General features: G+C 40.6%; 1 protein-coding gene across 4 annotated transcripts in view; it reads left to right on the forward strand.

Annotated features, from left to right (window-relative positions):
* Window positions 1-23,210, forward strand: part of Gsk3b (glycogen synthase kinase 3 beta) — a 157,084-nt gene that overhangs the window by 93,979 nt on the left and 39,895 nt on the right. For all 4 annotated transcript variants that reach the window (NM_001347232.1, NM_019827.7, XM_006522426.4 and 1 more), the window contains exons 4-7: window positions 1,456-1,566; window positions 4,832-4,962; window positions 8,549-8,655; window positions 10,918-11,015. In NM_001347232.1, coding sequence (NP_001334161.1) covers window positions 1,456-1,566; window positions 4,832-4,962; window positions 8,549-8,655; window positions 10,918-11,015 — 447 coding nt within the window. The remainder of the gene's footprint in view (window positions 1-1,455; window positions 1,567-4,831; window positions 4,963-8,548; window positions 8,656-10,917; window positions 11,016-23,210) is intronic.

Here is a 23,210-nt window from a genome sequence, read left to right on the forward strand (position 1 = left end):
GAGCCCGAGCTCTGGGCTTGAGGCATGTACCTCACTGCTCCAACCCAAGATTCTTAGCAGGGACTTCAGATATTTAAACCAAGATAGAATCTGTCTCTCAACTCCAACTTAATTTATTGATGATGATTTTAATATGAGACCAGTCAACACAATTTTGTAGCCATGCTGCTTTGAGTTCAGGCTGTGCAGAAAGCTAATATATCCAGAGTTACAAAAAACACACACATATTTTTTTTTCCTTTGATACTTTCAGTTTTGCAAGCTATTTTGAAATCTACCCAGTCCCTGCCACAACTACTTGATTCTTGTCATTTTAGCCCCCAAACAGCAATAGGCAGTGTTTACTTGGTGGAGTATAGCTGTGTTTATAAAGATAATTAGCATCGTTTGTTTCCCCTGTGCTGATGAGAGTGGCAGACTTAGTATTCCAGTTGACTATGGAAGAAGAAAGACCATCAAAAAAGATATTTTTGGCTCTGTGGAATGCTCTGAACCCATATCTTAAATATAGGGTTTTCTCTCTGTTGTTTCAGTCTTCATTTAAAAGATAAGAAACATATACTTGTTTTTAGTCACAGAGTGGGAGAGTAGAGCAGAGAGTTCCACATGGGTAACTTTGTACCTTCACCTACCCCTCCCTCCTGTAGCATCTCTGATCCATAGGAGATGCACCCAAAACACTGACTCAGACTCCAGTTTGATAAGGTGGAATTGTGAACAGTTTCACCACTCAGTAACCAATAGTAATCCTTAACCTCATTGTTCTCCCTCAGTTTACCCAACTGGTGCTGTTCAGAGAACAGGGTGTGGCTAGTGATTTCTTCTCTTTCCTGTACCTCCTTTCCTTCTCTTGACCTTGAACTCTTGTCTTTATGATGCTACACTGGAGACTAATTGACAAGCTTTTGGGTATGACCTCATTGCCATAAGTTTGTTATATTAGTGATCTGTAGCCTTTCAGAAAAACAAAACATTTGTATGGAGGCTATAGTGTTTCAAAGAATGCTTAGTTCATCCTTTCTTATGAGCTGAAGAAACTGAAGCCGGGACATATCATCAGTCATACACATCACTTGGCAGCAGAGCCTGGGCTAGCAACCTGGTTTCTTGGCTTTTGACTCAATGCATCTTCAAGCAATTTTTCCACATAGGAGAAAAGACATTGATGTTTTTTTAACCTAAAAAATAATAAACATTATAATAAATGATAAGCTATCATAACACAGTATAAGCAACATGATGGGACTCTTAACTATACTGGGATTATAAAGTATGGTAGGTGCATTTGTTCAGCTCTATTCATGTTCAAAAGTAATTTTGTGTAATTAAAATTAACCATATGAAGCTTTTCTTTAAACATCTGAATAAGAGGTGTATAGAAAATTTGCTCTCACTTGAATACCTAAGATCAGTCTCTAATCTGTTTTTGTTCTTTTGTTCTTAAAAACCTTACAGAAAGATGAGGTCTACCTTAACCTGGTGCTGGACTATGTTCCGGAGACAGTGTACAGAGTCGCCAGACACTATAGTCGAGCCAAGCAGACACTCCCTGTGATCTATGTCAAGGTACGTGACGACGGAACGAACCCCTTCTAGTTTCCAGAACATTTTGTGTGAGCCATGGGTAAGGTTGGGATGTGTCAACCCCATTGACACTGGTTACTCCTTGTAAAAACAGCAAGCTTTAGATTGTGTTGAATTCTTACACAGTTTTATAGCATGGAGTCCTCTTAAGGCTTTCATTACTCTGCAGCGGAAAAAGGTACTTGCTGTGCAAGGCTGATAACCGGGTTCTGTTCCTGGAACCTACTCAGGTAGAAGAGAAGCAGCTGCCTGAAGTTGTCCTTAACCGTCCACGTGTGTGGCTCGTGCCCCTGCACACACATGCTCATGTGATAATTGAATTGAGATAAATCTTCTGATAAAATAGAGTAAAGTTCACTTAAGGATTTGAATTGTGTTAGCCCTTGTGTGTGTGCTGTGGGGAGGTGAAGCTCAGGTGAAGGCCGGAGGCAGACACTGTGCTTTTTTTTCACCTTTCCTTTGAACTGGTCTCTTCCTGACCCCTATATAAGCTTTTAGTTGGGGCTTGTCTCAGTCGCTCTTCCTACCCAGGGCTGGGCTGGCAGCCAAGTGTACCTACTCTCAACTTTGTTCATGGTGCTGGAGATTCAGGGTGGGGTTTTGGTGTTTGTACAGCAAATACTCTTACCAGTGAGACATCTCCCAACCCCATAGCTTTGTTTTCATTTTCGATGTCTTCATTGTGCCACATACCAAAACAAACCACTAAATAAATGTAGAGTTCATTTCATATTCATTTGTAATGCTTTATTACCATTTGTAGATATATTTGTTGCATTCATCGTAGAGATTTAAACTGTCAGTTTTAAACAGATTATATTATTTAGTTTTTGGTATCGAATATTAATTCCCTCTTTTTTTTAAATGTAACTACAGCAGTGTAGCTAGGGATTTATATAGTATAGTCCTAGTTACAGTTGTGGTAGATGATTGGAAGCATATATTTTTCTTTTTAGAGGTGAGATAGGGGAGGGATGGATAGGGTCTTACCCTGTAGTTCAGACCACCCTGGAACTTTTGATACTTGTAGCAGGTCTCCTGCTTCAGCTTCCTGAGTGCTGAGATTATAAGTGTGAATTACCAAATCTAGTTAGAAACATATATTTAATATCTGTGCTGTTAAACTAGGAGTTAGGTTTGTTTTTCTGTTTCTCAATGACAGCAGTCTAATTCCATATTTACCCCGCAGCTGACATGGAGCTGACTTGGAGAGGTCACAATGCTGCCACTTCCAACTCAAAGTCATTTACAGCAGGGGGAGGGAGCATACTGACAGGAATGTGGGCTTCCAAACTCTCTGGGGATCCTGAGTAAATCATCTTAGGGCCATGGAGAGAGGAAGATTATTATTCATGTGGGGTCCTGAATGGGTCCAGACTTTTCCCAGAACAAGATTTAGTCCCTCCTTTTGTCCTTTATGGGTTTTCTAGCAAGTTCTAGCGTCAGGTAGTAGAGCAGACAGCTGTGGAAAGTAATGATACAGAGCTGCCATTCTTTCTTAGAAGTTTATTTTTAATTGAGAAAAATGTTAAAAGGACAAGGTATAAGTGCATAGAGAGTTGAATTTAATTTAATTCCAAAATGCTGACATAAAGATGTTATGTATACATTTTTGTCATGGTTCATTTTGAAGGCTTTAACTTGTGTAGCTTGATTTAAATTAACATTAAACCTGTCTAGTCTTAGCACTTTTCTCACACCTCTGAAGGAAAGTAGCTTTCATGTTAATTTCAGTAGTGTCAGTCCTAAGCAATACAGTCTGAAAAGATGGTGTCTTTGTCAGTACTTCTTCTGTTTTTCCTAATTAGACAAGAGGGTTTTTTATTTCCACCGTATTAACTAGGGAATAGAGCTCAGAAAGTAAGCACGTAGAACAAATTGAAGGTGAATCAGGTGGAGAAGGTGTCACATGTCTATAATCTCAGCACTTTAGAGGATGACAGGATCAGGGTCAGGCTGTATTCGATTAGGAGTCTGTCCTGAGAGAGTAAAAATAAGTAAAGAAGGAAGGAAGGAAGGAAGGAAGGAAGGAAGGAAGGAAGGAAGGAAGGAAGATTGAAGGTTCTTGGTTCCTGTTTCAAAGCTTTAAAACAATCTTTTAAGGTATTATTTCTCTGCTTGCTTTGAAGAAATTCCAGACAAAGCCAGCTCAAGGATGGCTTAATAGTTCTAGGGGATGCTGTGCATCATGGTAGGGCAGGCCTGGTGGGCGAGCATGGGGCCTCTGGCCACGTTCAGAGAGGACACAGTACATGAGCTGCTTTTCTTCTTACTCAGTCAGGTACCTAGCCCATCAAATAATGCAGATGCCCTTACAGACATGCCCAGAATTTGTTTTCTTGGTTATTCTAGGTACTGTCAAGCTGGCAGTTAAGATTTACTACCACAATATTGCCAAGTTAGCTAGGCATCTGTTTGTTTGTTTGTTTGTGGTTTTGAGACAGGATTTTTTTCCTGTGTAACCCTGGCTCTCCTATAACTCACTTTGTAGACTAAATGGGCCTTAAACTCAGAGATCCATCTAGGCATCTGTTTTTAAATTACATTGGAAGTCTACATTATTCTGAGGATCTTAAAGGCTATTAATACTATTTACTATCAGAGTTACTAATGCCTCAATAGGAATTGGTTAGATTTCTTACTTACGAGCTTTCCTGGGTCTCTATTAATGATTTGAGGCTAAAATTTCAGAAAAACAAATGACTCTAAAAGATGACACTGACTACGTTTATACAGCCTGAGAGCCTAGGGAGGATGACGGACCTGGCTTCTGATCTAAAGGCTGCTGCTGTCTGTCACCCATGTGGCTTATGATCTCCCTGTCTCTGAGTGCTTATCCATGTTAAGTAAAAAACAACAATCTAGCCAGCTGGCCTGAGAAAAGTGGGTGAAGGGGGAGCCCAGGACTGTGTGCATGCTAGGCAAGTACTCTACATCCCTAGCCCTCTTTGAATTTTAGTGTGAGGCACTAAAGTTGCCCAGATAGGTCTTAAACTTAGAATTCCCTGCCTCGTGTGTGTGCCAACACACCTGTATGCTTTTCTAAATGACTGAAGGATAGTACAAGTATATATTTAATTATACCTTCACTTCCTAATTTATGTAGAAATACCATGAAACTTGTCTAGGGAAAACTGTATTAATAATCAGCAGTTTACATGTTCTGCTGAGAGTGTTATTCACTGCATAACGATTCAGATATGTTTGAAGCCAGAGGTATTGAATTAATGTCTCTTATTTATTCCAGTTGTATATGTATCAGCTGTTCAGAAGTCTAGCCTATATCCATTCCTTTGGAATCTGCCATCGAGACATTAAACCACAGAACCTCTTGTTGGATCCTGATACAGCTGTATTAAAACTCTGTGACTTTGGAAGGTGAGCTCCCTTTCTTACTCGCTTCCCTCCTTCAGTCCCCCTTCCCTCACACTCTCTTAAGTGACTCATTTAACAGTGCTAGTCTAAGCCCCGTAATCCTTATTCAGGGAATATAAACTAATGTAGTTCCGTGTGAGAATTGTTTTGATAATTTTTGTGGGAACAATAAATGTGTGTGCCCTTTATCCTATAGTTAACTTCTGAGGATTATTTCTTTATTACATATTTAGAGATTTTTTAATACAGTGTTGCTTATAAATATCTAGTAGCAAGAAAATTTCCAGATAAATTGATATATACAAATACAATGTTAAACATGCTGCTGAAGGAAAAAATGAGGGAGCTCTCACAACTGGAAGAGAGTGATGTCTGGGAAGTACCAAGAGAGAAGAGTCAGTTGGCAAAGGCACTTGCTATCAAGGCTGACAACTTGAGTTTGATCCCAGGGACTTAACTTGGTCCTGCAAGTTGTCCCCTGACTGCCACAGGAGTGCTGGAGTGCTAACTTTCAAGCTCAAAGGCTGTGGTAGCACTTGCTGATAATCCTAATCACTCAGGAGACTAAGGTGTGGGAGGTCATTAGTTTGAGGCTGGCCTAAGCCATGTAGAGAAACTGTGCAAAAAGAAAGCCACTGTCAGGTCAGTACTGTATGCTTGGTAGCTTTTGTTTTAAAAACACTTTTGTGACTACTTGTGTACAAACATGCGTAATAAACATATGTAATATTCCATTCATGATTATCTGGAATAGGATGTCTTAGGATTATTATGTACTTGGAAAACTTGCATTCTCATTGATTATTCTTCAGTATTCCTTGAGTTTATGTAATATGTATATCTACTCCATCTTCATTACAAATAGATTTTTTAAGTTATACGTTTATATATATATATATATTCCTTTAATTTCATACTTAACCTCTACAGGAGTACAGTAAAATACCAAGATGCAAGATTTTTCTCTATTACTTAATATTTAATGTTTATATTTTTCACTGTTTCCTCATTTTTGCAGATTCTAACAAGTTTGATTTTTTTAAAACCACCAATTTCTTTGTCATATATTGTTACTAGTAGTAAAACCCTCATGCTTTCTCTTTGTGTAGTCAGTAGCTATAAGCCTCCCACCATGCAGTCAAGCCTATATCCACCATAGGACAGACCATCATATTCCTTCTTCCATTCTGCTATAGCCACCAGTGGTAACCTCTGCTCTTTCTCCTGAGACATCTTTCATTATAACTTGGATGCTTTTTCATCCTTGCTAGAATTATTTTTCAATTTAGCACCACAGATTATATATTGACTAGTACCTGCTGGTGTCTGTATTCTTTCCTCTTTATATAGGCTTCTACACCAAACCACAGATTAGATTGTGGGTTTAGCATCAGATACATTTTCCACAGGTGTAGGGAGGTATTTGGAAAAACCGAGCCAATCTGCTGTCAGTAAGTTCATGCTTCGTCTTAGTCATGCAGTTTCTTCCAAACCATTCCTACTTAGCAAGCCCTATCCCAGGATCTCAACTTTGCAGGCTGTGGCTCTAGTGAACACACTAAAGCTTTTATTTGTTGGTTGAATTGTGTGCTACTGCTTATTTCACGTATGAAAAGGCGCCCGAGTCACATGGGGTCTCTTACTGTGGAGAGTAACTGCCAAGACCTGCAAGAGCCACCAAGTGCAAGTTCCTCTTCTCACCACCGAGTCAGAGCACTGTTGTTAGCACTGGGACTCTTGGGAGATAGGGTAGCTGTGCTCTGATACATTTGAAAGAGGGCTTTCACGGGTGTGAAATAGCTCATTCTTTATCAACTCTGAGGTCGGACTTTGGAGACACTTAAGGTGGAAACGTAACAAAACAGCCTTATTTTCTTCTTAATTATTTTTAACTAGGTGTAACAGGTCTGACAGTAGCTGAAATGGGGTGTGAAAACCCCATTTTATAGAGGCTAAGTGGGGTGTCTAAGGACCAGCCTTAGGTGAGACCACAAGGCAGTGTCAACCTCTCACCTACAAAGGAAAAAGTTAGCTTCATCGGTAATGAGGGAAAAGAATATACAGGCTGTCAAGGCTTCCAGTTAGATAATTTGGAGTTATTGGGAAGTTTGTATTTTAGGAATCTGTTTTATCCATTAAGAATGTAGCTCTGGCTGTCATAGCAGCTTGCTGCTTCTGCCTCCATGTAGAGCACTCAGATGCTGAGACTCAAGGCGTGGGCCACCGAGTCCTGCTAGTCATTTGTTTGAGAGCTGGAGTTTAAACTCCACATCACAGACAACTGTGTTTTCAAGGAGCTATCCCAGCCCCAGAATGCACTTCTGAAGAGAGGAAAGTCGGTTATCTAGTACACTAAACCTTGATTTTTTTTTTTTTTTTGAGAGTCTGAAAACCTTACTGTTGTTAATATAGCAAATACTGTTTTATCTGGGCCTAAGAAGAAGGTTAAAATTTGAAACGGATGATGAAAGGAAAAACAAATCAAGTTTAGAGTCATCATTGACTATAAGTAAATTGAAGGAAAAGAAACCCCACCCCAAGACTGTCTCCTCACCTGTCTGGGTCTCCTCCTCCTCACTGTTACCTCAGATTTTTCACCTTTTTTGGCATTTATTTACTTGTTGTTTTTTCCCTCTTTGTTCATTTGGTTTTCTTGCAGTATTTTGTTCTGTATCTGATGCTGCTGTCAGAACAGCTCCTAGAGCGGCCTGCTTTTTTGAGATGGAGTTACCTAAAAAGACATTTCAAGAGATACTGTGACTCACTTCAGTGTTTAAAATATATACTGTAAGCTACTTTAGGAGGAAGGTTTTAATAATATGTAAACTTAGAGCTGCAGAGATGCAGTTGATAGGGTCTGAGTCATTTTCCCCTAAAGTTGAATGCCTTTTCACAGTTTGTTTAGCAGTAGGTGTTTAAACAGTAAACCGACTAGAATGTGGAAGCATGCATGTCTTGGCTGTGTAAGGCTGAGTCGGTCATCCTGAGTCAGAAGACCAAGTTGAACAGAGTGGCCAGATCCCCCACCCCTTTTTTTAAAAAGCGTATAGATGAGGAATATTGATATATTCGCCTATTCTGATCTGGTAATATTCTTTTGTTGGAGAAGACTACTTTTTAATTTTCTGACCTTTATATTTTATTTATTAATTATTTTTGAGACATGGTCTCACTGTATATCCCTGGCTGACCTAGAACTCACTACAAAGTGGCCTCCATCTCACAGAGATTCACCTATCTCTGCCTCCTGAGTGGTGGGATTAAAGGTGCACACCACCATGCCTGTCAGCCATTTAATATTTCACAAGTAGAATTTAGGAAATGGGGAAGCAGAAGAAATTGACCATTTGTATCCTTTTGTAAGTTTTTAATCTCTTTGTTCCTTAGCTAACACCTGACACTCACTTTAAAAATCACTTTTTTAGATATCAGTTTGATGAAATTGTGTATTTCTTTTGTTGGAAACAGTTTCAAGTGTGTGGCATTATTGCAGTCTTACAAGATTTAGATGAACATGTGGTATGTGAATGTAAAAGTAGTCATTTCTTTAAGGTATATATTTTAAAAATGTTTTTTTTTTTTTCATCAGTGCAAAGCAGCTGGTCCGAGGAGAGCCCAATGTTTCATATATCTGTTCTCGGTACTACAGGGCACCAGAGTTGATCTTTGGAGCCACTGATTACACGTCCAGTATAGGTAAGTGCCGGGTCTGAGTGCAGTGGGTGTGACTGTTAACTGCAGCCTGGTTCTTACCAGTTCTCTGACTCAGCGAGGGCAGGGCTGCGGAGGACACCTTTGCAGAAATGAAGAGAGTTCATTTTCTTTCTTACACCTTAGAGTTGATGCCTTTCTGGTTTTATGCTTTTTTAGTATTAGAATTATACAAGTATTACTTTGTATTGTAGTTGCTTAATGCATCTATTTGACGCTAAAGTTTCAAATAATTTTTGATAATCATGTAGAAACATTACTGAGGCAGGGAAGGACGGCAAAAAGACGTGCTCACAGCACGCGTGGAGCTCAGCCACAGCTGCTCGGAAGGAACTTTTGTCTGCTTAGTTACTAATGGGCTCTGTACTAGTTTTCTAGCTCTCCTGAAGTGTTTATTCTTGAGCCTAACCTACTTAGAAAACTTGTTAATTAATAATGTTACTTTTAAAATGTTAATATTATAATTAATAGGGCAGTAATATTTCTGAATTCCTATAATGATGCATCGCTTAATTTTCGAGCAGCTTAATTCATTAGCTTTTCAGGTTTAAAAGTTTCACTGGAGATGTCTAACGATAGAAAGATTAGAGACAGTTGAAATCTTCATTGACCTTATCTTCTTAACCTGTTCTAGTGCAGTTGCTGTGTTAGTAGACAAAAACCCTTCTCCCAATCAGTTTATTTAATGTATCATGGCAGGGGTGGCGGGGAGCTGGGCTTCACTGATGTGGCTGGACTAGCTGACCCGTGGGTCTGAGACCATCCTGTCTTCAGCTCTCTCTACCATAAGCCACCTCCACAGCCCCTTTCACTTTGTTTCTGATTAGAACCTGTTAGTCCTAAATAGAAACTAAAGCATACATATTACACTCCTCCCCCAGGAAAAAAACCCATAGTCATGGGGGCGGGGCAAAAACCAAAATAAAAACAAAACCTGGCTAATTTAGTACAGTGCTTTGTCCTCCTGATACGCACAGCGGTGCGTTGTTCTTTTTCTTTTCAGAAAGGGCAATATGCCAAAGCATCTTTTCGCTGATACTGGTGCTTTTTACACACTAGGTCATTTTATTGTTTATGCTGTTAGTGTAAAGTTACATTCTAGGACCTGAAAATGTCTGCAACACTTAGGGCTCTACAGCCCACACTTGATGAAACCTGCCAGAGGAGAGGAGGGAGGGAGTGTGTGTGGTGCCGTGTGTGGTGCTGTCTTACTGTGGCTGTAGGAACATGGCGTATGTGACTGAATAAGTGAGAAGTGCTGCAGAGAAGCTGACTGGAGAAAACAGTATCTGAGCTGCCACGTGGAGACCCTGATTCTGCCTGCTCTTCATAAAACGTTACTCAAGTACTGTAGGCGACAGTCTTTCCTGGGCTTACTAATTCAGCTGTCTCCAAGAGAAAGTTTAGTCCTTTGTCCTTGCAAATGCCACTGGATACAGTATTTGATTAGTATTCTAGTCAAATATTTGATACTAGTTAGCTATATATGATCTATGCACAAGATAATAGATTGAGTTGTGCCAGGGTCTACAAAAATCTGAACAGTCCTTCTAAAATAATCAGAGCCAGATCACCTGGCACATTGTAGAAAACATGGATTTGGATCTAAGATGCTTGCCTTTTAAATTTGGTTTATGCGTGTGTTTTTGCATGTATGTATGCATACCACATGCATACATTAGTGCCTGTGGAGGTCAGAGAGGGTGTCAAATCTCTGGAGATATAGGTGGTTGTGAGCCATTACATGGATGCTGGGAATTGAACTAGGTTCTGTGCAAGAGCAGCAAGTAGTCTTTCTTAATGGATAAGCCATAACTGTAGCCAGGATCTTGCTTCTTAAGACTTTGTAAGATTTATAGAAGACTGGGTAGGTAGTGTACTTGCCTTTAATCTCAGTACACAGAAAGCAGATGTAGGCAAATCTCTTGTAAATCCAGCCAACCCGGGGCTACATGTACTGAGTCAGTCTCTGTCTCTGTCTCTCTCTTTTCACTCTTTCTCAGGCATACAGAATAGGTTTGTGAAAGTTAAATATTTATAAAAATAATTATTTATTAAAAAATAAAAAGGATTCCAGTATATGAATAGGTACTTTTAAAAAATTAACAATGTTTGGAATGAAACCATCACTGATTTTGACTAAATTATTGTCATATTTGGATTTAATCAATACTATGCGATCTAAGTTAAATATACATTTCACTTCATATTTAGTGTGATAAACTTTTCTTTTGTTTTTTTCTTCAGATGTATGGTCTGCAGGCTGTGTGTTGGCTGAATTGTTGCTAGGACAACCAATATTTCCTGGGGACAGTGGTGTGGATCAGTTGGTGGAAATAATAAAGGTGAGATGGTTGATTTACACTTTTGTACTTTTGAACCAAAAATGTTACACACATACACACACACACACACACACACACACACACAAGCACACAAAGCAATACCTTTACAGTGGGAAAGGAGGCTGGGGACGTGATTCAGAAGTGAAAGCCCTCGAGGTGCAAGCATTAGAAGTAGAGCCAGCTCCCAGAGTAGAGACCCACATGAGTGTTTCCTGGGCTTGTCATTCCCACCCAGAGAGCCCTGAGCAGGCTGCCTGGGAGGAGAAGCCATGTCTACAAGCTCTCCGCTCGATTGAGACCCTGCTTAAATGAATGCAGTGGAGTCGTGACCAAGGACAATTGCTGAGACCTACCTAGCCTTGGGCCTTCATGTACAAGCATATAGAGGATAAAAAAGGAGAAAGGGGTTGTAGGTCATTTAACAAGCTGTGCTACAGAGCAGGTTGGGGAGGGGGGAAACATTGGCTTCCTTTTTTAAAGATTTATTTTTATTGTATGGATTCCTTTCCTTTCCTTCTTTCTCTCTCTCTCTCCCCCCCCCCCTCTTTTTGGCCTGTATGTGCATTTGTGTATTACATGTGTTCATAGTGCTCTCCAAGGCTAGTAGAGAGTGTTGGATCGTTTGGATTCTCAGACTGGAAGGATTACAGATCATTGTAAGCCGCTGCCACATGGGTTCTGGGAATCAAACGTCTGGGAAAACAGTCTGTGCTAAGACACCTTTCCAGCCACGTGATCAGATTATTTTAAGATCTGTGTCATAATTTAACATTGCTTTTCCTTTTAATATCAGGAAAAATAGGGATTTAAAGCTACTGGGTCCAAATATAGTTGAAGAGGTCATCTTCCCTAACTCTCTGGAATTGGGTTTCACAGCTGAGACCACTGTGGTCACCTCTTTTTGTTGTTGTTGTTGTGTTGGAAAACAGGGTTTTCCATGTAGCCCTGGTTATCTTGGAACTCACTCTATAGACAATGCTGGCCTTGCACTTTCAGGCTGAACTCTTAACTTTGTCAACAATACTGCTTTCTTCTTACTGATTAGAAACAAGTGGTAGAAATCATGTAAGGACAAAGCAATCTTGGAGAAGGGCTTTTTCAAATGTACAAAGTACTCTTCAGTATTTATGAGACCCTTTGTACTTTTTAAATATATGTGTGTGATACATACAAGAGAAACATGAAAGAAGTCCTAGTTCCAGTATTACGCTAGGATTATTGAACTGGTGTTCAGTTCTTAGAAGAAATAAGAACTAGGCATTAGATACAGAGACCTCCTGTGTATCTCAAAGGGAGTGATACATTTTTGTTATCATTCTCTCATATATTACATCCCAACTTCAGCTTCCCCTCCCTCTTCTCATCCCAATCTCTCCCTCTCCCCACTCCCATCAACTCCTCAGAACTTCTGAACAGAGCAGGCCTCCCATGGGTATCAACCAAACACCTATCAGGTTGTAATAAGACTGGGCACATTCCTTAATTAAGCTGGAAGAGGCAACCCAGTAGGAGGAAAAGGATCCCCAACCAGTCAGAAGAGTCAGAGACAGCCCTGCTCCTACTGCTCCCTGGAGTCCCACAAGAAGACCAAGGTACACACAACCATATGCAGGGGACCTAGGTCAGACCCATTCAGGTTCCCTCTCCATAGCCCCAGTTAGTCCAGGTTAGTTGATTCTGTGAGTTTTCTTTGGTGTCCTTAACCCCTCTGGTTCCTACTTTTAAAATTGCAGAAACAGAAATAGTATTCATTTGGGGGTTTGTTTACCCCAAGATTTTCAGACATTGCCCTTTCTTGAATATTCTGCTTAGGCTGAGATTCACCTGGAATTTTTTTAATGTTTTGTTTCTGCAAATATATAGCAGATGAATGGTTTTACTTTGGTGCTCATATGGTTTTTTTTATATAATCACAGAATAGTTACCTTTTTATGGAAGGACAGAACTTGTTTCCAAGTTTATGAAGCAAAGGCTGATAGCTAAAAACAGTTCTAATAAAGAATAGATTAGAAGGCTTCCACTTCCTAGTTTCAAAACTAATCATGCAGTTACAGTAAGTAAGAGAATGTAGAACTTGCATGCGTATAGAAATGGAATATAATTGAGAGCCAAGAAATAAATCTTTACATTTATGGCCAATTGATTTTTTTTTTGACATGTATTCTAAGAGAATTCACTGTGAGAAAACCGTAATTACAGGCAGTAGTACTTAGACTACTGGGTATGTATGTTCAGAAGAATAAAGTTGGAATCTATCTTTCTTATTACACTTTTGTGGAGGAGAGAACATTTATACAATCCATGGAACTGTGAATTAGCACAGACAGTATGGAAAAATATTTGAAGGTTCCTTAGAAGACAAATGTTTAATTATAGCATGATCAAGTCCCCTCCTGCACGAGTATCTATCCCGAATACTTGAGAGTGTGAAAGCTGCGCCCTCGGATAGTCATTGCAGCATTGTTTGTCGTAGCCAAGATGTGAATGACACCAGCCTGTGTCATCGTTCAAGAAACAGATGGTGATGTCATCATCATTGAATAAATGGATGGCGATATGCTTTATTTCAGCTTGCAGTTCTCAGGCCACACTCCATCACTGAGGGAAGTCAGGGCTGAAACTCAAGGCAGCATCCTAGAGGCAGGGACTGAAGTGGAGGCCATGGAGATGTGCTGCTTACTGGATTGTGCTCATGGCTTGCTCAGCCTGCTTTCTTATGGCACACAGGATCACCAGCCCAGTGGTACCACCACCCACAGTGACATGGGTCCTCCCATTTCAATCTTCAGCCATGGAAAATGCACTTTAGACTTCTCTACAGGCTAGTCTTATGGAGGTATTGTTTTTAATTGAGAGTCCCTCTTCCCAAATGACACTATCTTATGTCATGTTGACATAGAACTAGCCAGCACACCCCTTATCCTTTTAGAAAGTCTTTCAGGGTATACACCCTTGTAGCTGCGTGTATTGAGTTAGTGAAGGATTTTATCTTGGGATTGGGCCTGGAATGTAGAAGTTGTTGAACTGAAGGAGCTCAAAGGTAGGTTTAGAGGAAACAAGCGAGACCAAGGAGTGGGCTGTGTCATCTCTGGTAACTGAGCAGTGTGAGCAGTGTGCAGACGCTGGGTTTCTGTTGCAGTGCTATCTGGAAAGGCTTCTTCTTAAGAATCTAACCCTTGAACTGAGTCTTCACCATGGAAACACATAAACTATTTAAAGAGGAAGGTAATGCTTAGCAGTTTACCTGAAGACAGGCCTGTTTTAAATACAGCTTGTGGTTGTGAATGCAGGGCTGATAGATTGAGTGTACCAGGAACGAGGAACCTAGAGCTGTGGGCAGTAGGTGCATACTATATTCTAGGGAGTTAGAAAGCCACTGCAGGATTTTGAGCAGAGGAGTACCAGTTCTAATATAGTTTCTTTACTACACAGCAGCTTAAACAAAACGGCTACACCTGCAGCTCCTTCTTTGAAGTTTGGTGCCCTCTGGTGTTGAGCCATAAAAAAGCAACTAATCCCTTCTGAGTATTGTAGTTGTAATGCATTGCATGCATTGTATCCTATTGTAGTTGTTTTGTCTGTTGTCCTTGTGATGTAGTGTAGTCCTTGTTCAGTCGGTTTTAGACAGCCATAGAGGGCGAAGCTCAGGAGACCTCAACCCTAGCTTAAGAGCTACAGGCAACTAAGGAATGCTGAGAGCAGGAGAGATAGCTTTCTCAGGGAAGAGCATACTTAATTGATATCCAGTCCAAATGGTTATCTCTGACAATGTGTAATACAAGTAACATCGTTCTGACTGAGTGCTCTTGTGTGCTCCGCCCCCCCAACACCTGTCCCTGTCTATGTGTGAAAGGTTAAAGCAAAGCCATGAAATTTGAAAGGGTGGGGGAAGTGGTAAGGTTTGGAGGGGGAAAAGGGAACGGGAGAATGATATAACTATCTCAAAAAATAAGAAAATTGGTTTTTTTTTTTTTTAAAAAAAAACCTATGCAAGAAACACCCTTTTCAGAGCTTTTTATAGATACTTTCTGTGGTGTTTGTTTATTTATTTATTTACTTCAGGATGTCAGTTTGGCATCTGTTTTGATGTTTTCCATGTGGGGTCAATTTGTTACTCGTGGGTGAAAAAATATTGTAAGAAATGTAGACAATGCCAGATCTAGCTGAAACGATTTTGTTTAAGGGATGAACAAACATCCCAAAGGGATGTAGCAGATAGATCCCTGATTTTCCATTCATCCTGCCCATCTCTACAGTATAGAATGATGGGCAGAAGAAAAGATACTTTCTGCATAGATGGACAGATCATAAACTCTGTTACAATAGAAGTGTGATTCCACCTCTGAGTGATAAGTATTATTTCTCCTTCCTCTTTTACTACGTGAATATTCTAGTTTCCTTTCTGTTGCTGTGATTTCAAAACAAAACAAAAAATACGCTGACCGAAAGCTCCTCAGGGGAAAAGAATTTATTTGGCTTACACTTCCAGGTCGCAGTCTGCCATTGAGGAAAGTCAGAGCAGAAACTTGGTGACAAGCCTGTTTACTCCATTCTCACACAGCATTACCTCTGACCAGGAAGCTCATTCATAGCTAAAGATGTACAGCAGAAACTTGGAAGGATGCTGCTTGGCGGCTTACTGGCAGATCCGTGCTAAGCTGGCTCTCTTACACAGCCCAGGACCTGCCTGCCCAGCAAGTGGTGCCTCCACATTGGGCTGGGCTTTCCTGGATCAGTCAACGAACAGTCCCATATAATACCCCATAGTCCAGTCTCATCCCGGCTGTTCCTCAGTTGAGACTCCTTTCTCAGGTGACTTGAGGCTGTGTCAGGTTGGCAATTAAGAGCTCACTAGGACATTGCACTGCCGTGCTTAGAGAAAAGTGCATAGAGCAAAGTGACGAGTTCACGTTGTTGAGGGACTTCATTTATACGGAATTCATAAGTAAGTATTCTTTTTTGTGAATAGGTATCTTTCATCAAAGTTTCTTGGAGATTAAAATAATCCTATTTCTTAAAATCCAACTGAACTTCATTCTGTTTCTGAAGTGATACGGTCCTTATTAAATATGCTATCCATAAAATGAAAAAAATTAAGCTGTCCAATTTTAAAACATTAGCTGTGTTAAATCAGGTAAAATGCTCTCTAAACCTATTAAAAATTAATGTGACAACTAGGCCTTTCAAAGTTGAGCTGTAGTGGTTATTAAAATGTCTTTTCCTTGTGGTGTTGGCTTTGCTCTGTTGTCATGGGGTCTCCCTAGGTTTTAGACTTTTAGCTTGACCTTTGTTCACTGAGCAGCCCTTATTTCTATCAGCATACTGTTTTCTACCTTAGCTGCCAGTGTGAATAGAGTTTGCTTCTGTCCCATCTGCCTGCCTCGTGGATCTTCTTACATGAACACCAGCTCCTCGCTCTCCATCAAGGTGTTTTCAAGAGTCCTTAATTTATGTTGTATGATTGTGTCAGCCCTGGTGTTTTTATTATGTCAGTGGCCTCAGGGGCTCTGTTGGCTTTGTTTTAATTTTGAGATAGGGAATTACTGTCTATCCCTGCCTGTCCTTGAACTTGTTTTGTAACCCTGTCTATTGTCAGCTTTGGCAGTTCTGCCTCAGTGTCCTGAGAGCAGGGGCTATAGGTGTGAGCCGCCAGGCCTTGCTCCTGCCGGCTTTTTTATCAGTTATTTCTGACCTAGACAAAGCACCTGACAGTAATGGAAGGAAGGATTTGGTTTGTCTCCCAGTCAGGGGACACAGTCCAGTCGAGGCAGGGAAGGCACGGCCACAGGAGCCTGAGGCAGCCCTCACACTCCATTCCTACCTGGGAAGCAGAGCGCATGGATGCTGTGGTTTAGCCCGCTTTCTCCTCTAGTTCATCCAGGACCCCAGCTCATGGAAGCCCCTCATAGTAAATCCTACCCAGGCAACAGTAAGGACTAACTGCCACGACTTTTCAAGTTAATATTTCCTTGTGTTGTTTAGACATTGTTCTAGGATTAAAAATATAGCTCTTCATTTTCTTTTTTTAATTAATTATTTATTCAGTTTACATCCTGACTGCAGGCCCCCCTCTCTTCCTAGCCCCACCTCATGCTGCCCCTACTCCCAGCCCCTCCCTTTCACCTCCGAGAAGTGGGAAGTACACCCTGGGTACCAACCCACCTGAGCATTTTCTATACACATTTTCTGGAATCTCTGCCTGAGTGCTTCACTTTCCACATTCAATGCTGTATTCGTAGGGAAGCGGGAGAGACAATCTCCTCTAGCTGTACCTACTTAGAGTTCTCCTGAGGTTTGTTTCCATATTTTTAATTGTGTTTAGATTGCTATTTCCTCATTTGTCTGTTTTACCTCTTATGTTGAGACAGGTGGTTCCTCTTAAAGATGCTTTCAGGGTTCAATTTGTTTCCTACAAAACAGCCATGTGCAACAAGTGAATATGGTTAAGAGGGTTGTATCTGTCACTACAAAGTGTACAGTAGACTGTGATAGTGCTAGAGAGATGCATACAAAATACCCCTGAAGCAACCAGAGAGAGAAACAGTAGAAACTATCAACCACATAGGTAAAAAAACTAAACTGTGTAATCACCTCTTCCTTATTCTCACAAGGAAATGAACACTTGGGTGTAGCCATCCTTCAAATGACTAGTGGATTACACAGGGTCTGAGATTAATGGGCTGTAGGATTGATGTGTGCCGTGTTACCTGGAGAACACATGCCAATGATTTGTAAATGTTTTATTACATAAACCATTTCTCTCTCTCTCTTTCTCTCTCTCTCTCTCTCTCTCTCTCTCTCTCTCTCTCTGTGTGTGTGTGTGTGTGTGTGTGTGTGTGTGTCTTTGAACAAGGTTTCATATAGTCCAGGTTGGCCTTGAACTCTATACTTGAGATTGGCTGTGAACTTCTGTTCTTCCTGCCCCTACCTCCCAATTGGGCATGGTGTGAGTCACCATGCCCAACTCCTGACCTATTACTTTTGATTCTGTGTTTATATTCAATTCAATTACTGAATTCATTTCTTTTAAAAATCATTCTAAGGATGGAAGAAAGGTGGGGGGGGAGAGGGGAAACTGTATTCATATTATATTATATGAGAAAAGAATCTATGTTTAATTCAAGGAGGAAAATCAATTTGAAAAAATACAGCTCTTTAAAACATTGGTGTTTTTAAATGCTGCTGCTGCTGTAGTACCACCTCACTTACAACCTATTGTTGGCTGTATCTCCTCCTTGTCCTTTCCAGTATAATTGTAATCTCTCTCTCTTTTACCTATGTTGGAGTGTTTTGCCTGCATGCATGTCTGTGCACCATGTGCACGCCTGTTGTTGGCCAAGGGTAGAAGAGGATTTTGGATCCCCAGGAGCAGAGTTAGGAATGGTTGTGAGCTGTCATGTGGGTGCAGGAAGTGGAACCCCAGTCCTGTAAGAGCAGCAAGTGCTCTTACTCACTGAGCCACCTCCCTGCTGCTGCTCCTTCATTTAGTTGTTAGTTTTGTTAGCATTCTTATGTTATTTAATCCCTTTGTCCTCTTTTTTTCTGTGTTATTCTCTATTAAAAGCCCCACCTCCCCTCCCCAATTTCCTTTAATATGCTTCTAAATTTTCCCTTCAATGATTTTTATCTACCATGACGGCACATGATGTTACTGTTTATGGTAGTTGAGTTTCCTTGAGTCTCTTAGATTGTGAACCATGCATGGTATTTGTCAAATGAGAAAAAAAATTTTAGTTTGTAGTTTTTTAGACAATTTTTGGTTTTGTATCTTTTTTTTTTTTTTTAAACCCTTAGTCCTTTACTCTTTTCTCAGCTAAAATACATACGGACACATTCATATATATTGTTATATGGTTGAACATCCTTGATCCAAACATAGAAAATATGAAATATTCAAATCTGAAGGTTTTTTTTTAGCACCAATGTGATGCACAAATGAACACCATACCTGACCTCATAAAATGGGTTGCAGTAAAAATGCAGACACATTGAAAATCTGGTATAAAATTACCTTCACCTTATGTCGGGTACATATGAGATATAAGAAAAATTTTTGTTTAAACTTGGGTCCTATCTGCAGGATATCTGTGTGTGTGTGTGAGTGCGCGCGCACACATACGTATGTATGTATGTACTCATAAAGTCCAAAAAATATGAGGCAGAAATTTGTGGGGTCCGAGAGTGGATAGTAAGGAGTGAGAGGGTTGCTTTAGTCCTCCCTCTGGCTTCAGCTCCAGTCGTTTCTTGGCCATTTTTCATTCACTGGGTCCTTCTGTGTGTCTAGCTTGCTGTCTGTCTCCCTCTAGTCAGCTTTCCGTCTCACGCCCTGTAGTAAATGTACACTCCACGGGCTTCTGCATTCTCTCTCACTCCCTGTTATAGAGGCCTATTCAGTGTTCGTGTGTGCTAACGCTGTCCCTGGAGTGTTTTGACCGACTCTCCCACCCACTTCTTGCTTGTATTATCTGACTTCAAAACTGCTCGTTTTTGATTCTCTGGTTGCCGTGGTTTTTTGTTTGTTTGTATTTAAATTCTTTATTCCTGGAAGCCAGTTGTACTACTACTTCAAAAATGGCTAGAAGCAGAATTCTGTGGTACAGTGTCTCCCCCAAACCACCACCACCTCCCTTTTAATTACACAAGTTATTGTCCTTCATTCCTTACAGCAACTGTACTCTATATAGTTAGACCTTTGGTTACAAAAACACTTTGAGTGAATATTACACTTTTATGGTGCTTTGGCATCATGTGTCATCTTATGTGTACCTAAACACGAATGAGTCAGATAGTTCTAGTGTAAGTCTACAGCTACAGAAACCTTAAAAGTGATTTTCCATGATTATTTAATTTTATACAGTATATTTATGGAATTAATAGCCAGTTAGATAACTATGATCTTTCATATTCTGTTGCTGAAGATGTATTATTAAGTTTATGATATTATGTTTACTAACTTGAATTTCCATCATAAGTCAATTTTGTTTAAATGAGCTTTTTTCAAGTTGTAAAGTCTGTATAAATCTTAGTTTGTAATTTTGACAATTTGCAATTTTTTGTTTATTTTTATTACTATTAAAGATCATGGCCAGGTGGTGGTGCTACATTGCATGCCTTTAATCCCAGCACTTTCTAGGCAGAGGCTGGCAGATCTCTGAGTTTGAGGCCAGCCTGGATTACAGAGCTAATTCTATGACAGCCAGGATTATACAAAGAAATCCTGCCTTGAAAAAAACAGAAGAAAAATAATGTATTCCAGCTGGAGAGATGGCTCAGCTATTAAGAACATTGTTCTTCCATAAATCCTGAGCTCAATATATTCATAAGCTCAAAAAAATTCAAGTTTGTATTTGTGATATGATGTAGTTCAAAACAATTTTTTTCTTTTTTTTTAATTTATTTATTTATTTGGTTTTGTTTTGGTGCTAGTAATCAAAACTCAGGACTCACACTGCTCAGCACGTACACCATGGCTGCATCCCTGACCCAGGAACTGATAGAGTTTTACAAACTGTCCCTTATTTTTTGCCTAACTTCTGGAAAACATCTTAAGGAGTTATGAAAAATATGGCCAATCTCCTTCCTTGATTTGCATGATATCTTCCTCCTTAGGACCTATTCCAGCCACTATCTCAGTCCTTTTCTGGTTTTTAATGACCTTACATTGTTTTGTTTGAAGACTTTTATTAACAAGTATATAAAGCATCCAGATTACTCTTGCCCTTCACCTTGCTGTCATGTCAGTAACCTCTCCTCCCTGCAAGTCTCTGTCCTACATTCATGTTGTTTTGCTTTCTTGCGTGACCCAGAGTGACTATGGCTTTGAATCTCTGTCTCTTGGAGCCTGTTATGGAAGAGTACAACTACAGACCGTGACTGCCCCTACCTCAGAATCTTCCATAGCGCTCTCATCAGCCTCCCTCAGATCCATGATTGACGGTTGACAGGCACAGTGAGCAGCAGTCCCAGCTAAGGAGAGATCGTGACTCAGTGGCTGTGTCAGACCCAGGTGTCATTTCACAGCCCTTCCCCTATCTTCTAGCTCTTACATTCTTTCTCTAGGCGTCTTCCAGGGAATGGGGTAAATATTCCTGTTAGCATTGAGCACTCGGTGGTAGTTGTTCTCAGCATACTTACTATTGTTTATTGCAAAGAGAACTGTCTGATTAAAGCTGGAGTCATATTTGTCTGTAGGTATAAAAATAAACATTTGGAAGGCAGTTTGCCAGTCTTCTTTTTCTTTTTTTCTTTTTTTGAGACAGGGTTTCTCTGTATAGCCCTGGCTGTCCTGGAACTCACTTTGTAGACCAGGCTGGCCTCGAACTCAGAAATCCGCCTGCCTCTGCCTCCCAAGTGCTGGGATTAAAGGCGTGCGCCACCATGTACTTGCATGTACGTGCCTTTATCCTGTGGTGGCCAGAGTACAATTTGGTGTGTTACTTGTCGGATACAGTACCCTGTTTTGTCTGCGTCAGGGACTCTCCCTGAGCTGGAACTTGCCTTCTAGGCCAGGCTGACTGCCACCACCTCCCAGAACAGCATGTCGCCAGGCCTGTCGTTCACATGCAATCTTACAGATCAATTCAGGTCTTCATGCTTGTGTTACAGAAAGTACTTTACCAACATAGTTGCTCCTCAGCTCCAATTTCTTTCTCTAAATGTCTGTCAGTTCAGCTCCTGTATTCCACATTCTTGCCCTTGCTTTACTGATTAGACATTGTTGTAATCACATGGGTCCCAGCCTCTAGTAAATGATAAACTAATTGTGCTAAATGTTGTTTGGGGGGGGGGGGGGCGGGGTTACCCACCTTAGATCATGTCAAACAAAAGACAGAAAGACTTTATATTTGTAATAAGCCTAGAGCTGGGCAGATATCAGCCACCTATGCTAGTTTGTCTGCTTCCCTGTCAGTAGCCCCGAGATATCCCTTGCCATGTTACATCCTGCCACACTTACTCCAACAGGCCTACTCCAGCTACTCCTCATGGCCATATGCTCGCAGTTGATGCTGTCCCCATGACCTCTCCTCCTCCTCATCATCCAAGACCCCCAGCCGGGAACCTTTCCTCAGCTCCCTCTCTTCTCTTCATCTTTATTAACCAATCATGGATAACTTAGGTGGCAAGGATTACACAACAGAAGCTGGTATACGTGATCTGCTTAGGGGAACTGGGATTTAGCATTTTAATACAAATAGCACCAGCCCAACCTCCTACACCTAGTTCCCACCAGTTTGTGGGGAGCTCTTCCTAGATGGTTTTCTTTCTAAGTCCTCTTTGTGATTTAATAACCTAAGTATTTTTTACAACCACTGAAATTAGAAACCAAATCATTTACTTTCCTCCTAAACTTATAATTAGACTCTTTGAAATCACCCCTGAAACTGGTGCTCCTCTGGAAAGCCTCAGCTCTGACACGGCGCGTCCCCAGCTCGCTTTCACCTCTGAAAGATACTCATTCTGGGCCTCCGGTTCTCATGCCTAAACATGTTTGGAGCAGATCATTGGTCAGCCACTAGGCCGGCAGGCTGACTACAGTCTGTGGCCGTGCTCTGCCTTAGCTTTGCTTATGAGTGCTCCTGTGAAGCAGTAGCTGAGCCAGTAGTGACAGGAAACATGGCTTACAAACCTATACTCTTCACTCACACCCTTTCTAGGAGACAAACAAGCATGCACTAACCTGTAGATCAGAAGATCTAGTTATCCAGAGTTTGATTTCTGTAACCCTTCATGATCAAGTGTAGAAAGACAAGAGTTTCTCTGTGTAAGCCAACTGACCTAGAACTAGCTATGTGGATCAAGGATGGCCTTGAACTCCAGTTGTGTCTGCCTCCCAAGTGCTGAAATTAAAGGCTTTTGCTACCACACCCAACCTAGAAATACACATTAATAAAAAATTTGGTTCCTAATGTTTCATCTTAACTGGCTTATCAAAATCACCACCAACAACAACAACAAAAATCCTACAAATAGCTTTTTGTTTTTAAGATTTAAAAACTAATCAAAAGATTAGAAACGTGACTCTAGTCCACTGTTTCATCTAGAACATTTTGGGATGTTCGGATCTCTTCTTCCCATTGAGGTGCCTCAGTACATTCAGGGTTGTGGGGCTTTAAATAAAGTGTGCTGGGGAATTTCTAATGACAGTCTTGCAAGTTCATAACTAAAGCTTCTTAAAAGTCACAAGTGCATGTCCTA

This window comes from Mus musculus, chromosome 16 (assembly GCF_000001635.26).
Source record: "Mus musculus strain C57BL/6J chromosome 16, GRCm38.p6 C57BL/6J".
NCBI classification, from domain to species: Eukaryota; Metazoa; Chordata; class Mammalia; order Rodentia; family Muridae; genus Mus; species Mus musculus.